General features: G+C 41.0%; 1 protein-coding gene across 5 annotated transcripts in view; it reads right to left on the bottom strand.

The window, feature by feature from the left end:
- LOC147115720 (arf-GAP with coiled-coil, ANK repeat and PH domain-containing protein 2-like) overlaps positions 1 to 10831 on the bottom strand; it is a 146158-nt gene extending 135327 nt beyond the window's left edge. For all 5 annotated transcript variants that reach the window (XM_085990211.1, XM_085990214.1, XM_085990213.1 and 2 more), the window contains exon 1: positions 10642 to 10831. In XM_085990211.1, coding sequence (XP_085846337.1) covers positions 10642 to 10694 — 53 coding nt within the window. In that variant the 5' untranslated portion in view covers positions 10695 to 10831. The remainder of the gene's footprint in view (positions 1 to 10641) is intronic.
- Positions 10832 to 16309: the final 5478 nt, after the last annotated feature.

Genomic DNA, 16309 nt, shown 5'->3' with positions numbered 1-16309 from the left:
TCCTCTGCAGCCAAGAACAAGAATCCCGAAGGATGTGTTGCCTACCCGGTGCCAGGATAAGGGATATCTCATGGCAGCTGGAGAAGAACTTGGAAAGGGAGGGGGTAAATCCAGTTGTCGTGGTCCATGTTGGAACAAACGACATAGGTAGGAACAGGGAGAAGGTCCTGCTGAAAGAGTTTCAAGGAGTTAGGCTCCAAATTAAAAAGCAGGACCTCGAGAGTAATAATCTCTGGATTATTGCCTGAGCCACGTGCAAATTGGCATAGAAGCAGACAGATCAGGAGAATTAACACGTGGCTAAAGGACTGGTGTGAAAAAGAGGGGTTCCTTTTCATGGGACATTGGCACCAGTTCTGGGACAGGAAGGAGCTGTACCGATGGGGCGGGCTCCACCTGAACCAGGATGGGACCAGTGTCCTAGCAGAAAGGGTAAATAGGGAGGTGGCAAAGGCTTTAAACTAGTAAGGAGGGGGGAGGAATCTACAAGCAACGTAAGCAGCCTAAAGATAAACAAAACAGAAAAAGTGAGCATAGTAAAGAATAAAGTAAGGGATGACATTGATGGCACGGGAGCAAATCGAGTTACAGAAGAGTCGTCGGAAAAGATGTTTAAACATAAAGTGAGAGGAAATCCTATTAAAAATGAATTAAACTGTCTGTACAGCAATGCACAGAGTGTCCGTAACAAAACAAGGGAGCTGGAGGCACTCATGCATTGGGAGGAACCAGACATGTTGTAAAGACGTGGCTACAGAAAAATCAGGACTGGGAATTAAACATTGCAGGATATAACATATTTAGAAAAGATAGAGGGGGAAAAGGGGAGGTGGAGTAGCTGTGCTTATTAGGGATAACATAATGGCAGTAGAAAAAAGGGATGTAGATATCAGCAAGACAAAAATAGAACCATATGGAGAGATAAAAGATAATAAAGGATCATTCATACTAATAGGTGTAGTCTACAGACCACCTAATAGTGGAAGGGAGGTTGAGGAAGAAATATACAGACAAATTTGAGAAATGAGTAAAAAAATAGAATAATCATCATGGGGGATTTCAACTATCCCGATATTAATTGGACAGAAGAGATAGGTAAAGGGGATAAGGGAATGGAGTTCCAACAATGTCTACAGGACTCCTTTCTAATCCAGTATGTAAAAAGCCCAACAAGGGAGGATTCGCTATTGGATCTAGTACTGGGGAATGAACCAGAGCAGATAAGTAAAAGTAGGGGAACATATAGGCAATAGTGACCATAATATAATATGCTTTATGATAATAGAGAAGGACATAAGTATGACAAAAACCAGGTTAATAGATTGGAGAAAATCTGATTTTATGGGGCTGAGAATAGAACTTGGGAAGATAAAATGGGCAACAATATTGGCAAACAACAATGTAGAACAACAATGGGAAACTTTTAAAAATGGTGTTCAACAGAGTGCAGGAAAACTATATTCCATCAAAAAGAACAAATTAAACACTAATTAGACTCCATGGATGAATAAAGACATAAGGGAGAGGGTAAGGAAAGAGGCAATACATTAAGTACATAAACAGTAGAGGAGTGCATGATGAGAGAATACGAAGGGATTACGAGAAAAGTCAAAAACAATTAAGAAGGCAAAGAGGAACTATGAAATTAAATCATCAAGAAACATAAAAAAGTAAAATATTTTATAGGCACATCAGTAAAAAAAGGAAGGTTGGGATGGGAATAGGGCCATTAAGGGATAGGCAGGACAATACCACAGGTAACGATAGGGAGATGGCAGAAATATTAAATTATTTCGCTTCGGTACTTACCAGGGAGGTAGAACAGGTGGACATGACATTGGATGATGAGATAAGTGCATTTAAAAATTTTTAAACTGGGATATATTAAATAAACTAATCAAACTCAAAGAAGAAAAAACCCCATGTCCGGGATGGATTGCATTCACACATTTTAAAAGAATCTTGGGAAAAGATAGCAGAGACATTACCACACATATTTAATAATTCATTAGAAAAAGGTGAAGTGCCAGAGGACTGGCGGACAGCTAACGTAATACCTATATTTAAGAATGGGGATAGAACATGTCCAGGGAATTATAGACCAGTCAGCTTAACATCGGTGGTAGGAAAAATAATGTAATCCCTACTAAAGGAGAGAACAGAAGAACATCTAGAAACGAAAAGTATAATAATGAATAGTAAGCATGGATTTCAAAATGGAAAATCTTGCTTGGCCAACCTTACTGAATTTTTTGAAGAGGTAACAGAGAGAGTAGACAATGGTAATGCAGTAGATGTAATTTATCTAGATTTTCAAAAGGTCTTCGATAAGGTACCCCATAATAGACTAATGAATATGGTCAGAGAATGTGGAGTCAGGGGACAAGTAGCAGAATGGATTGCTGGCTGGCTTCAAGACAGAAAGCAGAGAGTGCGGGTAAAGGGTAGCTATTCACAGTGGCAGAAGGTGGGTAGTGGTGTTCCACAAGGATCAGTGCTGGGACCATAGCTGTTCACAATTTACATCAACGATTTAGACTTTGGAATCAAAAGCACAATTTCTAAATTTGCAGATGATACCAAATTTTGGGGGGGGGGGGGGGGGGGGGAAATAGTCAATACTGAGGAGGACATCAATAAACTTGCAGAATGGGCAAATAATTGGCAAATGAAGTTCAACACCGAACATTACAGGTATTACATTTTGGTAGGAAGAATAAGGAGGTCACGAGTTTAGGTGGGGTAGAGGAACAAGGGGATCTCAGAGTACAAATACACAAATCACTAAAAGTTGTGCCAGAGGTCAGCAAGGCCGTAAAAAAAGCAAACCAAGCACTAGGGTTTATTTCTAGAGGGATAGAATTGAAAAGTAGGGAAGTTATGCTAAACCTGTATCGAACCTTGGTTAGACCACACTTGGAGTACTGCGTACAATTCTGGTTGCCAGATTATAAAAAGGATATGGAGGCACTGGAGAGGGTGCAGAGAAGAATTACAAGGATGATACCAGAAATGCGAGGGTATACATATCAGTAAAGGATGAACAGGCTGGGTCTCTTTTCTCTTGAAAAAAGGCTGAGGGGTGACCCAATAGAAGTCATTAAAATTATGAAAGGTTTTGATAGAGTGGATAGAGAGAGAATGTTTCCACTTGTGGGGAAGAGCATAACTAGAGGCCATCAATATAAGATAGTCACCAAGAAATCCAATAGTGAATTCAGAAGAAACTTCTTTACCCAGAGAGTGGCGAGAATGTGGAACTCGCTACCAAGGAGTAGTTGAATCAAATAGTATCGATGCATTTAAGGGGAGGCTGGACAAGCATATGAGGGAGAAGGGAATAGAGGGTTACGCTGATAGATTTAGATGAGGAAAGGCAGGAGGAGGCTCGAGTGGAGCATAAACGCCGGCATGGGCTGGTTGGGCCGAATGGCCTGTTTCGGTGCCGTATATCCTATTATGTAACTCAAAATAATTGATTCCTGCATCAAGCCTCAAGCTTTGCTCAGATGAGTTTCAGCAATTGAAGGAGAAAATCTCTGACGTGGATTCATCAATAAACTTCTGTTTTAGACTAATATTCTGCTGCTGACCTGTACATGAGTTTTGCTGTTGGCTAGTAGTTGACAGCCGACTGTCTCCAACTTTGACTGCTAAAACCAAGAATGCAACTCGACTGAGAAATTGAGGCTTTTTTTTTTCCAATCCAATATACACCAAAAGAAAATTTAGCTCTGGATGAACTTCCAGTGAAAATGGGGCCAAAATGTGCACTGAACACAGGCGGTGCATGACAATTCAAAGGGGTGGATAATACTAATGTACTAAAAAAAAATCAATCAGTATTTTATTTCAGCTCATGTTACCGAATGGGCAACAGAAGACAATAGTTCACAGGAAACAAAGACAACAAGTATTTATATAGCATGTTTATATAGCCCATGCCGCTTCACAAAGGCTTAATCAGAAAAAATGGATGGTGAGCCAAAAAGGAGAACAGGAAGTGTAACTAAAAGGTTGGTCAAAGAGGAGAGTTTTAACAGATCCTAAAAGGACATGAGAAAGGTAGAATGGTGGAAGAATTTAGGCAGTGAATACCAGGGTCTGGGGCCTCAGAGGCTGAAGGCACTGCTGCCAATGTTGAGGCAAAGGAAGGGTAGATGCACAAGAGGCCAGAATCAGAGAAATGTAAAGTTCCAGGTGGGGGGTGGGTTTGTAGGAAAGGAGGTTTCAAAAATAGGACAGGTAAGGCCATGAATAGATTTAAAAACGTGGATGAGAATTTTAAGTTGAGGCAGTGTGAGACCAAAGAGACAGTATAGATCAGCAAGGATAGGGGCAATGCGTGAGCAGGACTTCATACATGCACTATTGTATTGTATTGTATTGTATGATCTGATTTTAAATTGAGGCCAATGGCTGTGATCTTCCCAATGTTTAACTAGAGCAAATTGCAACTCACCCAAGACTGGATGCCGGACTGACAACACAGAGGCAGTCGAGTCGTCGAGAGGTAATGGGTAGAGTGGAGTGTCATCAGTCTCCATGTGCAAGCTGAACTTGTGTCTGGATGATTTTGCTTAAAGGCAGCATGTACATGAGGAAAAGCAGGAGGCCAAGGATAGATCCTTGGATACTCTGGAGGTAACAGTGCAAGAGGAGGAACAGATTCCATTGCTGGATATGCTGAAGCTACAATTGGCTAGACAAGAATGGAATCAAACAAGAGCAATCCCACTAAACCGGACAATGGAAGATGGGGCGTTGGAGAAGGATGATGACAAAGGCCATAAAGAGGTCAAGGGGATAATGTACCATGGTCATAATCACAGAAGGTGTCATTTGTGATTTTGGCTAGGCTGCTTCTGTGCTGTGGCAGGTGCAGAAACCAGGTTGGAGAGATTCAAACATGGAGTTGCAAGAAAGATAGGCGTAGATTTGGGAAGTGACAACACGGTCAAGGGAGGTTGGAGATGGGACAGTAGTTTGTAAGGGCAGAGGAAGTCAAGGGTGGGCTTTTTGACACGGGGTGATAACGGTGGATTTGAATACAAGGGAGACTATACCCGAAGAGAGGAACCATTTACAATGTCAGCTAGTATGGCATCATGAAGGAAAGATGGACGGCTAACATTTTTGTGGGAATGAGGTCAAGGGAGAAGGAGATGGCTCTCAGACGAGATGAACTCAAAGAGGGCGAGGGATGTTGGGCGAGAAACTAGAGAAAGCTCTGAGTCCAGGGCTCGGACTAGGGCAAGAGGGAGCCTGGGGAATTTGGTTTTGTGGGTAAGGAAAAGGAGGGGAGCAGCAGAAGCAGCTGATCAAATGGCATTAATCTTAGTGACAAAGAAGTCCCTGAGCTTCTTGCACTTGCTGGAAATGAAGATGGCGGACGCAGGGGAAAGTGGTCTAAGGAGACGGTTGGTAGTGGAGAAAAGAAGCTGGGAGTTATTTCTCTCCAGGATGACCTTGGAGTAGTGGGCAGTTTTGGCAAAGGAGCGTGGGGCGCGACAGTGCTTGATTTGATCCAGCGAGTCCTGATGATGGATGTCTAGTCTAAACCAGTTGTGCTCCAGAAACACTCAAGTCTTCACCCCTTGGACTTGAGGGAGTGAAGATGGAGGTCATACCAGGGGAATTAATGATTGCACTGGGGGCAAGTGCATCAAACGTAGATGTGAGAGCGTGGTTTAGCAGGTCAACAGCTGCAGTAGCATCATGGTGAATGGATGACCAAAAGCTAGGCAGTTGAAAGTTTGGAAGTGCAGTGATTAATGCCACAAGTAGAAATACAACTGTCAATATGCAAAGAAATAATGCTGAACATCTGGCAGGTCCAAAATGGATCAAGCACCACAAGATTGTAGAAGAACTGTGCAATTCTATTACAGATATCCGGTGACTACAGCCAGCCTGTAAAAATGTAAAATTACTCACAGATGTTTGGCAAAATTCTTTTCCAAACTATTAACTGTTCAGATAACTTACTTATAACTTTCCATCATATTCTGCCAAAAGCTGTTCCAAATGCTGAAACTATAATGCCAAGTACTTAACTGAACAAAGCCATCACCGCAATGCATCTACTGATTTATTAATAACGCACGATGAAGACTCTACTAAAAATTAATTACCTTACATAACAAAAGTATTTTCTTAGTTATTTGAGACAGTAAGTTCAATGTTCAACAGATATAAAAATGACAATCACACTTTTGGGAGGGGAAGAGTCAAAAGTTCATGAGGAATGAATGACCCTTAATTTTTAAATATACTTTTATTAGAAGACCTTTTCACCAAATTATTTTACACCACTGGAGATAAAAGTACTTGCCCAGAGAAATGAGGCACAATGACAACTTCTCAGTGTTGCTGATCTTGGCCATCCCATCCTGTTGGGGGAGGCGATGAACTTTCACTCAGCGAGAAGGGAAAATGGGAATAAGCCTTTACATATCCCAGCAACCAAATCAAGTTGTCTCCCAGCAAGAAACAGAAGATGCACAGTAGGAAGAAAATATAGTTTTTAGTTCCCCTTTTACGCAAGTGCATCAATGAGACATAAATTTTTTCAACAGTAATGTTGTCACTGTGACGCAAAAAGATTCCCAAAACTGGAGCTTTGAAACTACATTGTTCCACAATGGTTGTGATCCGAAGAACCAATAGTGCTAAACAAGAAAATATGATCCAAACCTACATTCCCAAGTGGAATTTAAAAGTTACATTATATGTCGCACTATTCATACTTGGGTCTACCAGTTATGATGTTACTGCAGTACTCAGAAAATCCAAACTAATCTAACTTAGAGAAACAAGATTTATAAGAGCAAGTGCAATACATTCTATGATTTGTGTAGGTGGAATGAAACGTCTGAGAAAACTAGATTTCATGAAAATAAGCTGAATGCTTATTATAAACTATCTTGAGTGATCTTCAGCCATGAGGATAACATTAAAAATCAAAATCAAGTCAGACTATCTTTGATATTTAATAGCAGTGTTAAGCCAATTTTTGGAGTCATAGTTTAAACATAAAATTATTGTTTTACGGTCTTTTGTGTCAACGTACAAGTTCCTGTGCTTCTAATTTTCATTTTAACAACTCTAAGATTGCATCAATTTCTCACAAATACCACTTCACCCTGCAAAGCATCTTTGAGGAAATTTGTTCAGGACAGTGAAACAGCTTTAGCAAAAAAAAATGTATAAAATGTCTAACAGCTAATTAAGAATTTTATTTTTATTCTTACAATTGCAGTGACTTTTGAACTGTAATTCAACAATATTTGCATCTACACTAATTCATTCAGCACTAAATTAGGATTGCTTATTTGGCCATTCACGCAATGTCTTTACTTTCAGAGAACTAGCATATCACAAACAAATAAAATGCGTGAATTGCTCCAATGCACTACTTGAATAAAATAGTTGGGATTTTCTTACAAAAAAATTAAACTTGGGAATATCACAAAAGCAGTGGTATGCAAGAAAGCATAGTATGTAAACACACGTATCTTCCAATCAAGTAAATATAAAAAGTGTCACAACGAGGTAATTAAGAATGCCATGTACAGTACAATATGGGGATAAATTATACATATCACGCCCATGATAATAAGCTTGCTACATTATGTAAATTAACACAACGGCTTTAGGACACCTCTAACAAGGTGACAACATGCACTAAAACAAAAAGGCATTCTGGAAAATTGCAGGATTCATTAAATCCCTTGCAAGGGTCCAAACAAGTATTTTGAAACAATCTTCAAAAAATATCTGCAATTTCCTCGCAGATTATGTGACATCAGTGCAGCGTTCAATGCCACTGTGCCACCTTGTCTAACAGGACATTGATCTAAAAAGGAGCTCTGACTGATTTAGCAAAATGTCACATCCCTCACTTTTTTTTGCATTCCTTGCTACAGTTTGAGAGACTGTTATAAACAGGAGGAAACAACAGCATTAAAACTAGACAAAATGATTTCACTTAATTGCTTTTAATATGCGGTGTTCCATGGGAAAAAGGGAGGTCGAGATCCTGAAAGTTTTTCTTGTTTAAGCCAGACTTCATTCGGACATAATAAATAAAAGTACAGTATATCCAATCCCACCACACAAACTGAAAACCTATTCCAAGTGTTCACAAATGGAATAGATCATTGCCCACCATGACATAAAAATCTCCTCGGGTTATTTGCTGACTCTCATTCTGGGAATCATGACATATGCTCAAATTGCCTCCAGTGATTCATGGTCAGCAATGTGCAATAGAACAGTCACATGTACTTTGATAAAGTGACCAGTTTAAAAGAAATCTTACTTATGTTACTCTATAACCGCACAGTAATTTTCACTGATGATGCTGGGCTAAAATCATTAGGAAAATATTACAACCAGCATTTAAATATGACACTCCCGTAACTTGCTCAATGTCGTTGCTTGCAACTTATCAAGTCAGACTCACTTGTGGAGCTAAATAATTTTACTCCTGTTTCACTACCAAACAGGATACATCCTCATCATTTAGTTCCTCATTCATAAATTGTGTTAACTCAAACTGTCAAAATAAGGAATTAATTTTCTCCATTAGCTTTGAAAGTAATGTAGAACAGAAGTGATATTTAACAGCTACTTCTTTTTCTCGCCTATTAATCATACATTATGACTAATCTCTGAATGAAAAATTATTTTCATATACTTAATTTTTTCATTGCAACAAGCTGATAATTTCCTAATCACACAGCATCCTTTAAAAAACAGAATCTAACAAATAGACTATTAAAAAGCAGGAATCCATCATGGGGTTCAGATGACAGTGAGCAATGTCATCTGAAATCTTTGATGACTTATTCCCCTGTAATAACACTTCAAGCTGTTGGTTTACGTGCTTATGTTTCAAATGTGAAAACTGTCTAAGATTCAACAAATCAGAGAGTTCTGGGGCAAGCGGTGTACGCTCGACGACCCAGTGTTAACAGTGCCCTTCCATCTCTAAAACCAGAGTTTAAATACAACCTAAACGGAGAACATTTGCACATTTTCAGCCCCTAGTGCACATAGCCGTACAGCAGAAAATTGATTATAGTTTGGTGCCAGACAGACCATCTAAGGATGGCTGGTGTCAGACGTGGCAAAATGTATACTGCCACTGGGGGAATTCCAAAGTTTTCCAGAGGTCGGGGTTAAGGTATCTGACCAGTGTACAACTGGCCTGGAAGTGCTTGATGCAGACACTGTTTGAAAAAAGGTTTGCTACCAACTGAGCGAGGCGGACATGCAGAATCAGGAGATTATTAGGTTCAAATCCCACTCTCGAAGTGGAGTACAAAATCTAGGGTACTCCCAGTATGTTACTCCCAATGCTCTGGCCAATAATTACCCTCAATCAACACTGCCAAAAATAGATTAACAGCTCAGCCATCATATTGCTTTTTGAGAGCTTGCTGTGCAAAAAATGGCTACCAAATCTGCCTACATGACAGCTTGTCAACATTCAAAATTAGATTGGATATGTGATTGAAGGAAAAGTAGTTGTAGGGATGTGGGAATAGGATGGGAATGTGATTGGAACTATTTGCCTGTGTGATGGGTAAATGCCAACACAGATGGGTTAGGTCAAATGGCATGTTTCCATGTTGAAACAACTTCAAAAATAATTCACTATGTGAAAGGCTCAGAACTATGATAAGTGCAAGTCTTTCTTTCCCCACTTTCACAAGTAGTCAAATTCACAGCAAACTCCCATTAATTTTTTGTTAAGTCAGAGTTGAGCATCATGTACCCAGATGTGAAAGAACAGGCAAAATCTGAACAGAAACACATGACTAATATTACCTTCATACTGAATGGTATTGAGAGACTTCAATTTATCTACAGGAGTATTAAATAAAACTACAAGTGTTTTACATTCACTGCTTAACATTTAGAAGATCGCCACTGGATTTGTGTTTTAGATTTACTGTAAATTCAAGACAAATATTATTCCAGTGAAGAAATAATCTTAAAATGGAACTTAATACTAATGCCAGTGATATTAATAGTACTCGCAGCTTTTAAAACTTCACACAGTAAACTTACAATCATTTTAATGTATAATTTCTGCCATTTGAAACTCCTCACAATGAATGTATTAAAAAGGCACGTGTACAGACTGATGCTCATCCCAGATTAGAGCTGTTTAGCATAAAAATTCAGATCAGGGATAATGCGATTTGTTGCAGAATCATCCTTCAAAAAGACAGACGATGGGACCCAGTGGCATTTACACTACAAACACTTAAGCTAAACTCGGCAAAAAAAACTCTAAATGGGAAAAAATTCAGGGCTAACTTTTTTTTTAATCGGAGTCTGCAATAATAGTTCAGCAGATTATTGCTGGCCAACAGTAACTTCTATTGCAGTTTACTGAAATTCAAGTTGGAGGTGATGCATAACAAATAATCTGAAAACAAAGGCAGATTAAAGCCATTTATCCTCCTCGCCAGCTCCATATTTTAAAAAAAAGCTCCACACACAACCGGTCTGACAGGAGGAGCATGGAAAGCAGGGTGCCGCCGAGCGGCTGGAGGCTCCTGCCCGGAGAGACCGAGGATAATTCTCCGAGCCCTGGAAACACAACTGCCCGGGACAACGGCCTACCTGAAGCGCGGGGAGTCCTTCAGACACTCCTCGAAATCCACCGTCAACTTCATGGTGCGTCTCTCCCGGACTGAGCCCCTTGCCTTGTCGCCGTCGTCCCGCTTCGATGATACAGTGTGTGTTTAAGGCGCGGCTGCCACACGCTCGGAAGCTCCTCCGCTGCCGACGCTTCGCCACCTCCAGCCCCGCCCGTCCCAACCACCAACCCTCTGATTGACAGCCGCCTTAACCAATCAGCGCCGCTCCTCCCACCGGGGGACCAATGGGCTGGCGGGAGGAGGCGGGCCCTGTGCCGATCCGACGTTCGGTTGCACGAGATCCCTCGGTCCAGTGGGGGAGAGATCGCGGGCGGGCGGCCAGCCAGCCAGAGTCCTGGTTTAATTCGGGTTTGTTTTGATAAAGGATTAACATTTGGAAATAAAGTCGAACGGCCGGGGATTTATCCGTCAAGAGGAAACACCCATCTCTTCACAACCAAAACAAAATAATGGGAAGAGAAAATGTAACTTCGTGCAGATGATTTAATATTAACAAAAAGGGGTCCTATAACTTGGGAGAAGTGACAGAATTCGGAGCAAAATTCAGTAAAAGGTGACGATATCGCCATCTGCTGGGAAATTGCCATGTCTGCTTTTATATCGCCTTAAATATCTTTACATTGCAAGAGTTTCTTTGATATTTACAGGCTCCAGTTTATTTTCTTTTGCTTTAGGATAGTTTGATGCACAGGTACATATAGATCAAGGGCACAGTAAACTGAGGCGCTTTATTCTTTTCGCTTTAGTCATTTGTGAATTATTAGGTAAAAACGACCCAATCATTCACAAGTGACAAAAGCCTTTCCAGTGTACGTTCTATTTGTGCAGAAAGAAGACAAAATTGAAAGGATGTTAGGATATATGTTTTTATATCACCTTAAATATCTTTACATTTCAGATTTCCAGCATCCGCAGTATTTTGCTATTGTATATTAGGATATATATGCCTGAAATGCCTTTATACAGCACTTCAAATAGGTTTGCGGTCTTCTGCCCAGGAAACTTCTGGACACTTTAAAGTGCAAAGTGAAACACTTGCCAATACTGAAAGATTTGCTTAAATATGCAAAAAAGTTTAATTGCAGTGGCAGCCACAAAAAACAAACATAGCAAATAGATTTACGGTTGCTTGTTGCTGTTGTCCACCTTTACCCAGCTGTACAGATCAACGATAAAATGATTCTTAAAACAAACTTTGAGGCAAACTTACCTTGAGTGGCTCCATATGACTGCAAGATTCAGCATTACAAATAGTATGTAGCAGCAAAGAGAAAACCTGGAGAAGTATTGTGGTCTAAAGAGTGGCTTTCCACTTTGCTGATTTATGGTCAAGCAGTCATTTCACAGGCAGGGTTACAAGTTGGTCTTGCAATGCCTGCATTATTTCAAACATGTGCGTCTTGCAAAATTCTATGCAGCTGCAGTACAATTGCCTATCCAACATCACCAGATAGTTACGGTTGAGGAAGGCCACTTGACCCATCTTCGTTCAGCCAAGTAGAAACAGCCTGAATCCCATCTCAGAGGCTGGAGGAGGTTACAGAGATAGCACGGGGCTAGGCCATGGAGGGATTTGAACACAAGGATGAGAATTTTTTAATGTGAGGCATTGCTGGACCAAGAGCCAATGTAGGTCAGCGAGCACAGGGGTGATGGGTGAATGGGACTTGGTGCGAGTTAGGATACAGGCAGCAGAGCTCAAATTTACAGAGGGTGGAATAAGGGAGGCCGGCCAGGAGAAACAGAAACAGGCCATTAGGCACAACATTTACTCTCTATGCCATCAAATAGTTGTAATCATATTTACTCACCTTGTTCCCATTTCCCTTCAACCTCTTTTTCTGCATCCACCTATCCAATCTAATTATGAATGTTGACATAGTTTCTGCCTCAACCAATAGCCCAGGAAGTGAATTCCAGTTTCACAACTCTCTGTGTAAAGAAGTTTCGCCTGAACTCAGTTCTAAAATCTCTATGGCTCCTTGCTCTTGATCCGTTAAATACTGAAAACAGTCTGCTTCTATATACCCTGACCCATCATTCCATAATTTTAACCACTTCTATCTTACTGCCCCTAATCTGTGTCGTTCTAACAAAAAAAAACAGATTTTACAGTCTTCCAATAAATTTCCTCACACCAGGTAGCACTGCAGTGAACCAGCTTTATGTTGGCAAAATCAAAGCTCTTCCCTTCAGCTTTTGCCAGAACCTATGTGTTTTTAGCTTTAATTCCACCAACCTTCCCAGCTGCCGCCTCAGGCTAAGTCTGCAGTGCAGAAATTTGGCTTACTGCTCATTATTGAAAGAAAAGTAAGATTTGGATTTATATAGCATCTTTTACAACCTCAGGACGTCCCAAAGCACCTTACAGCCAATGAAGTACTTTTGAAGTGTAGTCACTGTTGAGTGGAGCTTCCTTCTCCACATTCATTCTGCTATCAAGCTTTTATTCCATCTCAATAACGTTATTTGCTCCGTCCCTACCTTTCTCCTATGCTAAATAATTTCTAACATATGCCTTCATTACCTCAAGGTTTAATTTCTCCAATACTCCCCTAATCAGCCTTCCTGCTTCCACCCTCCACAAACTACAACTAATTAAGAACACAATTGTGCATGTCCTCACTTCTGCAATGTCCCACACTCTCATAACCACTATCTTTGCCAAGTTCTACTGGCTCTCCATGCCCTTTTAAGTGGACTTTAAGCTCCTCGATTTTACTTTCAACTCCCTGCAGAACTTGTTCCAATTTACCCCAATGATCTCCTCCAGACATACATTCCTGCACACACACTGTTCTTTAAACAGTATGCTACTGACTCCTAGCTACATCGTTGCCTATTATTTTAGCCTCCATGTTCTACCCTCTGGAACTCCACCCTGCACCCACTTCCTCCATATCCCATTGCCTTACTATCTGCTTTCAAACCCCCGCCCTCGCTTTGATCCTGCCTTTATCTACTTAACCTTTCCATTATCTCCTTTTTGCCTCCTGCTATAGTGTAAAATGATCAGACTTCTTTCTGTATGATGGATGTTAAAGAAACACGTTAATCAAACACTATAAAAGGTCCAAAGCAAAGACATTCAATGAATTATTACTCTACTACTGTATTACCATTTGGTATAACAGGAATAGAAACATAACTGTTGTAAACCTGTTAGTAATAAATGGATAACGTTTTGGTAGAAACAAATGTGTTCTGGTGTTGCAGTGTTTACTGTGTTCCTCTCCAATTGTTGGGTTCATTTCATCGGCACAAAACAGAGTTTATTTGCCCATCCCCCTTCAATGTGATTATGGTTCCTTTCATTAAAAATAGACTCATATTTCCCCAAGATATCTTTTTGAACTCTATGGGCTAGAAATTCATGGACTGAGCGCCATTTCCATACTGCCATTAAATGGCGCTATAACACCAACCACCGCTTTTTTGCCACCTGGTGGTGGGTCCTGCGGCAGCCATCATTTTTGTATTTACCTTTGCACTGCTGGTAACTGGCAGCACCATGCTGAAAAAAATGGCAGCATGGCGACGTCAATCGGCGTACAACGCAGACTTAGTGTCACCTAAGCGAACTTTGACCCTAGCGCGGAATTCAGTGCTGGGTCCCAAGCATGCCAGGCTAACCTGGTGTGCAAGCAGGCTAACAGTAGTAATGTCGGTACCTCTTAAAGGGATACACACATCTTTCAAGTAGGTTTGTATTTAAGCTTTTGGACTGGGTTTTTTGATTTTATTGAAGTAGTGGCTTGCTGCAATAGATGTTAAAAGTTTTTTAAGTGTCTAGGGAGTGCTGCTGGATGCTTGAAAGGGCTCAGATGGTAAATGAAGGCCTTCGAGAAGACAGAAAATGCTACAAATACTCAGCAGGTCAGGCAACATCTGTAGAGAGAAAAACAGAGTTCATGTCTCAGGTCGAAATGCTGCCTGACCAGCTGAATATTTCCAGCATTTATGCTGTCATTTCACATTACAGCATCTGCTCGCAGAGGGAAGAGGAAGACACAGAAGAGGAGGAAGCAGAAGAGGAGGAAGCAGACAGAAGGATGTAACCCAGAGAGCCTCTTTGTGGCCAGGATATCCGGGATGTAATCATCTGTCTGCGGTCCCAGTGACCACAATCCCCCTTTCAACATTGGTCCCACATCTTACCTTCCCTCTGTTACTGACCATCACAGTGTCCTCTTGAGCACGATGCTGAAATAAAAGCCACCACAAAGCAAACTTTCCAATCCAACTTTATATATCTATCCATCCAATATGACATCAAAAAATCAACTCATCATCTGTATGCATTCTCTTAACGACTGTCTTGTGTGTGCCTTTGCCTATCCTACTGATGTCATGCAGTGCTACCTCAGTGGCTGCAGCATGGCTGGAGAAAGGCTGCTGATTTTCAGTGGGGGACATTGCAAATGGCCTTGCTGGTTGACCTTGAGGAGCTGGTGGCTGGGAGTGTCAAATCAATCATTTTCTTCTTGTTCTTCTTCACTCTCCTCTCCCTCTTTTTGATCGCGCACTGGCTGGGCAGGCTACATTTCTTGGGTGTGTGAAATGAGGGTTGATTTGTGGTGATGGGAGGGCAGGAAAGCATGAGGTGCATGCCAGGAGGAGGATAACGTATGAGGATACCAGCATCTTGTATCCTTTCTGCCCCGCCGCTGGCCAAGGGATCAACCATGCCCCTGCCAAGAATGGCCAGCCCATCTCCTCCAAGGTGTAATGATCAATAACATGGTGTGGAGATGCCGGAGTTCACCTGAAGAAGGAGCAGCGCTCCGAAAGCTTGTGATTTCAAATAAAGCTGTTGGACTATAACCTGGTGTTGTGTGACTTCTTACATTTGATCAATAACATGTCATTCTATAGTGGACACTAGGTGGAGCCGTAGAGCTGTGTAGAGCTGTATATAAGACTACACTACCCAGCTGTATATATATATTAAGACTACATTACCCATGAGGCACTAGGCTACCCACAAGGCAACAGTCAAGATGGAAGCCTCTACAGATACTGTACCAGTCCACATGTGCTCAATAAAGTAACTAGCAAAAGCTAGCTGTGTTCATAATAAGAATGTCTATTTATTAATGAACATAAGATGGTACCATGGTGGTGAAGATCTGCTGAAAATTGTGAAAAGCGAAATGGAGAATTTGAAGCCACCAGAGCGTTTGAATCTCAAGGGAAATGTCGACTACAATTGGCGGATTTTTAAACAACAATTCGAACTCTACATTGCAGCCATCGGATTCGGTACGAAGCCAGACGCAAGAAAAATAGCGTTGCTGCTTACGGTTGCAGGCCCACAGGCGATAGAGGTATTTAATACATTTGTATTTAATCCAGAGGAGAACAGAGCAAAATTAGAAGATGTGCTAAAAAAATTTGATGCACATTGCTCTCCCAAAAAGAATGAGACCTATGAAAGATACATCTTCCGTTCTCGGACACAGAAGCAAAATTAGACTTTTGATAGCTTTATAACTGATCTGAAACTGAAAGCACAGACATGTAATTTCTCTGAGCTCAAAGCATCCATGATTCATGACCAGATTGTGTTTGGTATTCATGATAAAAGTGTCAGGGAACGTCTGTTGAGAGAAACCGAACTAAATTTGGAA

This window comes from Somniosus microcephalus, chromosome 6 (genome assembly GCF_052327205.1).
Source record: "Somniosus microcephalus isolate GS21.2 chromosome 6, FLI_Smic_1.0, whole genome shotgun sequence".
Taxonomy (NCBI): Eukaryota; Metazoa; Chordata; class Chondrichthyes; order Squaliformes; family Somniosidae; genus Somniosus; species Somniosus microcephalus.
Note: the sequence above shows the minus strand (reverse complement) of the source record. Positions and strands in the feature narration are given on the sequence as shown.